At 55.6% G+C, this 7,228-nt stretch overlaps 1 protein-coding gene across 1 annotated transcript; it reads right to left on the reverse strand.

The window, feature by feature from the left end:
• Positions 1–434: 434 nt before the first annotated feature.
• LOC122394684 lies at positions 435–5,731 on the reverse strand. The gene is made up of 5 exons (XM_043391719.1): positions 5,635–5,731; positions 5,111–5,190; positions 4,062–4,736; positions 1,445–3,895; positions 435–590 (listed from the first exon to the last, which is right to left on the reverse strand). Exons 1-5 carry the CDS (start codon positions 5,729–5,731, stop codon positions 435–437), a joined length of 3,459 nt encoding a protein of 1,152 aa, XP_043247654.1.
• Between the last annotated feature and the right edge of the window lie 1,497 nt (positions 5,732–7,228).

Raw genomic sequence — 7,228 nt, forward strand, 5'->3', positions numbered from 1 at the left:
GACACTTAAACCGGACTTGTATGCAAGGTACATAGATGACACTATCGGGGCGTGGACTCATTCTCATCAGGAGCTGCGAGCCTTCTTCGACTACATGAACTCCGTCCATCCGAGTATCAAGTTCACGATGGAGGACTCTTTCGATTCCGGTTTCATTCCGTATCTGGATACCCTCATATCGGTTGACAAGGACGGACAACTGTCGACAGAGCTTTTCATCAAGCCCAGCCACTCTGGAATCATCATTCATTACTCATTACCGATGACAACGAAGAAGGCTGTCATTAGAAGCGAGTTTAAACGAGCGCTAAGGCTTTCGTCAACCGAAGAGGCAATGTCAAGGTCATGTGACAAAGTTCAGAAAATGTTCGAGCAGAATGGGTATCCCAACCAGATGATCAGAGGCATTAGAAGGGAAGTGTCAAAACAACGGACTAAAATAATGCGACAAAAGCGCAATTCTGGACGCGCTCGGCCCCAACAGTATCAGCGGCGACCACAGCAGCAGCAGCAGCCACCGGCGCAGCCAGGTCCTCGGCTACAGCAGCAGTCACAGGAGCCGTCTCCACCGCTTCCGCCGCCACCGCCGCCTGAGCAGCAGCAGCAACAGCAACAGCAGCAGCAGCAGCACCACCACCAGCAGCAGCAGCAGCAGCAGCAGGGGCAGCGACAAACCCGAAGTGACGTTGATGGTTACCTTTCCTTACCTTATGTCGACGAGACCCTCTGTGCAAAGATAAATAACATAGCCAGACAATCGAAACTCAACGTAAATGTTCCAAATAAACTCCTAATCCTCAGCAAGAGTCTATTTTGCCATGTGCGACCATCTTCCATCGAACAACGAACAACAATAATCCTGCGTAAGACCAAAAACCGAAAAGACCACGCCGAACACAAACTGACGCATTTCATACGAAATGCGACGCAATCAAGCGAAACCCAGCTAAAGCACTGCTACTTTTCGACAGTAACAGACAACTAAATAAAAATCCATAACATCCTCCCCGCCTTTGGATGTAACACCATCCAAACAAACATACAACGCTGCTCTAACTTGGTGTGACCTACCAGGCAGAGGGAGGAACACAGGAGCATTTCCATGGCAAACTCGTGACCAGGCGGCAAGACAGGTAGTGTCAGGTGGGTACATTCACGGGTCATATACCTCCATATCATGCAATCGCTGGACGGCTCGGGTCTTCACTTGTCCCCCCTGAGTCCTGATCTGGGCAGACCTAGCCAGACCGTCCCTGCCCGGAAACAGTTTAGTTACCACCCCGATCATCCACTTCATACGGGGAAGGTTGTCCTCTCTGATCAGTACTACTGAACCCTCCCGTAACTCACCGTGCTCTCTGAACCTACGGACCGACTGAGGGAGGGTCCGCAGGTATTCAGTCTGCCAAACAGACCAAAAACGGTTCAGCCGTCTCTCCCTCACACGCGCTCTGTCACAAAGCATCTTGGCGTTCACTGCCTCCGGATCCTCGAGCACTCTCGACTGAAAGCCTGTGCCGCGTCCCGTCAAAAAATGGGAGGGCGTCAGCGGACTGTCACCCTCCAATGAGTCGGTCACCGGAGTGAGCGGTCGGGAATTGATGCAGGCCTCAACCTCAAGGAGCACCGTCTCCAGCTCGGTGCGAGAGAGACATCTGGACCCGCACGACTTCCGCAGACCCACCTTCACCGTGCGAACCAGTCGCTCCCACCAGCCGCCCCACCACGGTGAGCGCGGCACAATTAATTTCCACTTGGGAGCGAGGTGTCCAAAGTAGCGCGTCAGCATCGCGTCGGCTCCACAAAACGTCCGCGCGTTATCGGAGTAAATAACGGACGGGAGTCCCCTTCGGGCCGCAAACCGCCTGAGGGCCATCAAGAACTCTGCTTGGCACAAAGATGCTGTGAGCTCAAGATGAACCGCGCGCGTCACAGCGCAGGTAAAGAGGCACACGTAAAACTTGCGACGCGGAAAATCTACAGCGAAAATGGGCCCCGCAAAGTCCACCCCTGTGACGGCGAACGGTGGCGCTCGGGTCACTCTGTCACGCGGCAGCGGCGCCGCCGGTTTGTTGCAGGCTAGAGCATCCTGCCGCTTACAACTAACACAGAAGCGCTTGACTCGCTTAGCGAGGCAGCGCAGACCCACTATCCAGTACGCTGCTCGGACAGCGGAGATGAGCGTAGATACACCGCAGTGATTCATCAGGCGGTGCTGGTCCCGAACCAGCAGCTCGGCGACCCATCCCTTGGGAAGCAGAATCGGATGCCGCTCATCATAGGACAAGTCGGACTGCTGCAGCCGGCCTCTGATCCGCAGAAGTCCATCACCATCGAGGAATGGAGTCAGCGAGTGCACGCTCGAGCTCCTCGCAACCTCTTTGCCTTGCTGCAGCGCTTTCAGCTCAGCAGCGAACGCCAGCCGCTGCTCCTCCCGTAGCAGCACCAGCCGGGCAGACACGACCTCATCAGAGGACAGGTCGGGAAGGGCGCACTTCTGACGCGCGTTTCGCGCGTTGTTACAAAACCTGCGCACCCAGCCCACGACTCTGACCGCCTTCGATAAAGACGACCAGCGGGTCGTGCAGAACACAGGCTGCTCACCTGTACCAGCCACCAGACAGCTGCCGCCAACGGCCTCCGCTGTCTCTGATCTGACCTCCACTGGGACACTAGTCACCTGACCAGACTCAGTCGGCTCATCACAAGCCTCGCCACTGTCGGGCCGAGCCCGAGGAGAGGCCAACCAGCTCGGGCCGCTCCACCACTGCTCGGATTCAAGCAGTTCCGCAGCCGACACCCCTCGAGTCGTCAAGTCAGCAGGGTTCTCATCCCCCGGACAGTGGCCCCAGTCGGACGGAGTCGTCAGACTCTGAATGGAACGCACTCTGTTGGCCACAAACTGCTTCCAGCGCTGTGGATCTCCCCTTATCCAGCCCAGCGCAATCATCGAGTCCGACCAGCACCTGATTACCGTGTCCTCGGGAAGTCTCAGTGCCTGGCGCACGAGAGCGACGAGGCGAGCTGCCAGTAGGCTGCCCAGCAGCTCGAGTCGCGGCACCGTCACTCGCTTCAACGGCGCGAGCCGCGCCTTTGCCAGCACCAGTCTGACCTCGCCGGAACCATCAGGCCTGGCTGTACGGAGGTACACAACCGCTCCGTACCCTCTGGGAGAAGCGTCACCGAAGGCGTGTAGGGACACACCCTCACCGTGTCGCCAGCCGGAAGTCGAGTAGCAGCGCGGTATCCGCAGCTGCTTCAGCGAGTCAACACCTCTCAGCCAATCTGAAAAGATTTGACTACGGTCCGCCGGGATGACCTGATCCCAGGCGAGCCCCAGTTGCCAAAGCTCTTGGAACAGACTCTTGGCCACCATCACAAACGGAGCCACGAACCCCAGCGGGTCGAAAAGCCGGGCAATACAACTGAGCACCACACGTTTGGTCGGCGTTACATCAGCGGAGACGGTGAGGCCCTCGTACGAGAACACGTCCTCACCGCTGCGCCACATGACTCCCAGAACCTTGGAGCTCTCACGCTCGCCAGAGCCGTTAGCGGCGTGAGTCTTGTCAAATACAACTGCGCTGTTGGAGACACACTTTGTCAAAGTCATTCCCGCTCCAGCCATCACGTCCTGAGCCTGACTAAGCAGCGAGCTAGCCTCCTCCTCGGAATCGGCACCAGACAGCAGATCGTCGACGTAAAAGTTCTCGGCCATCTCACGTACAGCCCTGGACGGAGCGCTCTTGGACAGGTGATGCCGGATAGTAGCGTTTAGCAGGAACGGGCTGCTCCTCACGCCGAACGTTACCCTGCGAAAGCGCATCACACGTGTTCTTCCCTCGTGGACCCACAGAAACCTGTGGACGTCCCTGTCTTCCACTTTGAGACTTAGCTGGAGGAAAGCCTTAGAGATGTCTGCAGTCACTGCGACCTGCCAGCGTCTGAATCTCAGCAGCACATCCACTAACGACGGGATGAGACAAGGCCCCACCTCCAGACACTCATTGAGGGAGACGCCATTGGGACCGGCAGCGGAAGCATCAAAAAACCGGCCTCACCCTTGTCGACTCGCTAGACTCTTTAACGACAGGGCGATGTGGCAGATAGAACGTCGGGCGCGAGACGTCCAGCTGGTGACTGGGCACCTCCTCAATGACGCCCGCGCTCTCCATTTCCTGCAGCGCCTCAGAATATGCTGCCCCAAGCTCCGGATCCCTCGCCAAGCGGCGCGACAGACCCTGCAGACGCGCCTCGGCGGCGGGTCGGTTGTCCATCAGGTGCTCGGCGGCACCTGCCTTCCACGGCAGGGCGACCTGATACCTGCCATCAGCCTTCACCACCGAGGAGCTGAACTCCTTCAAAACCTGGTCCTGCTCTGCATCATCCGAGTCACAGACGCCGATGCCCTCGAGAGACCACAGCCGGCGAAGAGAGTGCTCGTGAATGTCTCCGAGACATAGCAGCTGACTGGTGACGCCACCAGACGACTGACCACTTACCTTGCCTGAGATGACCCACCCCAGGGAGGTTTCCTGAGCCACGGGTCCCCCGCTCAGCCTGATCTCACCTTGTCGGATGAAGTCCCAGTAGCTGTCCAGCCCTACCAGCAGGTCCACAGACAGCTGCCTGTCGGACGGAGGATCAGCCAACTCCAGATGGCTGAAGGACTGGAGGACATCAGGAGGCAAGAGCGGGCGCTGCAGAGGCAGGCAGATGACTGGAACTCTGATAGCCTGGACAGAGTGGACAGATGGAGAGGTCACATTAGAGCCAATCATGTTCACATGGTACACGTCCCTGTGCTTAGAGGATGAGCCGGTCCCTCCAAAAGCAGCATAGGACACAGCCTCCGAGCCTACCCACACAGGTTCAGCTGCCTTTACGAGCTTATCACTAATGTAAGTTCTGTCACTGCCTGAATCAAAAAGCACTGTGGCTTGGACACGCCTTCCATCCTGACCTAGCACAGTTACTTGGGCAGTAGGCAGCACAGTACAGCTCCTCTCATGTCCACCACTCTGACAAGCCAGTGATGGGCGCTGCACTGGGTTAGTGTCACTGCTGCGGAGCATGCTGTCGCTGCCACCTGCAGCACCATCATGCTCACGCTGCACACCCCCTCCATGAATCCTGAAGCAGCACACCACATTATGTCGCCCACCACACTCAGCACACACTGTACTACATCTACGGGCGACGTGACCCGCACGCAGGCAGCGGAAGCAAAGTCCTGCCTGCCTGATCATGTCTCTGCGGTCTGGTACTGTCAGGGGCTGCAGCTTCACACATACCTCAGGGTGATGGGCCTGTCCACAGAAAGCACATACAGGCCTTGCACCTGTCTGCAGAGCTGCAGCTGCTGGCATCCTCTCTCGCTGTTCCCTCTTCCTCCTATGCTGAGGACCGCTTGTGGCCTTTGTTCGACTTTCACCAGATGCAGTTGTCTGTTGAGCTGAAGCCACCTGGAGCTTGCTGAATGCGGAGGATCGCTCCCTGCAGCTGATCTCCTTCGACAAGAAGCTCAGCAGCCAGTCCAGGTCTGCTTCCCTGCCTGAGCCCTCACGGGCCCACTCAAGACGAATGTCAGGGGTCAGCTTGGAAAGGATCATAGGAACAAGAATAATGCCATACCTGTCACCGTCGACGTCCAACGATGCCAGGCTTCGGATGTGGACAAGGAGGCGATCTTGCAGCTCTCGGAGGGATTGGACTTCAGAGGACGAGGCATCTGGAACAGAGAGGAGTTCTTGAATGTGGGAAAAAATCACCATCTCCGTCCTTCCAAAACGCGCCTTCAGCAACTCACAGGCACTTTTGTAGTTGGTCCCAGTCAGCGGCAGACCAGCAACACTCTCTTTGGCCTCACCAATCAGGAATGACCTAAGATAGGCAAACTTAGACACATCAGGCAAGTCAGAGCAATGCACTGCAGCTTCGAAAGATTCCCAAAAAGACTGCCACTGGAGAACATTTCCATCAAACTTGGGCAATTCTAATTTAGGGAGCTGCAGGTGACCTGATGAGCCCACAGAGCTTGGTGCCTTTACATTCAGGGCAGCATTGGCTTTGCAAAGCACTTCAGAAATTCCCTCTCTTAGTACGGCAGCGCTCTCAATGTCAGATATCATCTCTGCCTCAGAGGGAAAACTCAGTTCAACTTCTGACTGGACTTCATCTAAAATATTCAGTCTTTTCTCACAGTCAGCCTTTGCAGCCTGAATGGCTTCAATGTTCAAGTCCTTGCACTCTAAAAGCTCTTCCAGCTTACGGCGGCAGCGACTTACCCATCCTCGCGCTGCCGCCCTCTTCCTTAGTAGCTCTGCACTCATAATCGGAAATGGAACCACTCCAGTCTAATCACATCAATAAATCAAAAGGTTCCTGGTCCCGGGTCGATGGCACCAAAATTGTTCCAAATAAACTCCTAATCCTCAGCAAGAGTCTATTTTGCCATGTGCGACCATCTTCCATCGAACAACGAACAACAATAATCCCGCGTAAGACCAAAAACCGAAAAGACCACGCCGAACACAAACTGACGCACAGGGAGACACCGGTTGGTCACGTGACTCGGAAACAAAAATCAGCTGATAGAGTGGCGGAATCGCCGTAATCAAACACGAATAATTCCGGACGATAGAGCGGCAGTATATGAGTTTTCTTCACGATAGGCAAACATTGCAATGTTTTATCATTTTATGATCAAGAAACGTTCATAAACCATATATTTCTTCGATGATTACTGCCGCAACCGACGCGCTCATATCGTAGCCAGCGCATAAAGCTGTGCTTTGCGATATTAAATGTAAAGAAAAACATTCTATATCTTGCTTCAACCTTCTACTTACGCTTTTATATATTACGACAGCGACACCATACGGCCTCACCGTTCCGTGCTTCTATCCTCAGGATACTGAAATCCTTCTCCTCCACGCCGCAACCCCCCTCCGGGCTGGACAGGCAACTTTATCTCATGCGGGCTGTTCCCTTGGAGCGGCACCGCTGCTCCCGAGGGAGCGTACCCCGTAGCCGGGTGCAGTGAGTGCCTTGGGGCTGGGTGGCCTGTCCTCTGGACGGGCTCAGCCCCGGCGACTCACTAGGGTGCCTGCCCAGACCAATGTCTCCCCCTATATCCTATTATCCTCCCGGCTCTGAAATGGTCGCATTGGACCGAAAGGGCCTAACCCAACAAAACAGAAACAAAAACATACGGCCTATCGACGCT

Source organism: Amphibalanus amphitrite, unplaced genomic scaffold (assembly GCF_019059575.1).
Source record: "Amphibalanus amphitrite isolate SeventyFive unplaced genomic scaffold, NRLGWU_Aamphi_draft 000605F_arrow, whole genome shotgun sequence".
In the NCBI taxonomy this organism is placed as follows: Eukaryota; Metazoa; Arthropoda; class Thecostraca; order Balanomorpha; family Balanidae; genus Amphibalanus; species Amphibalanus amphitrite.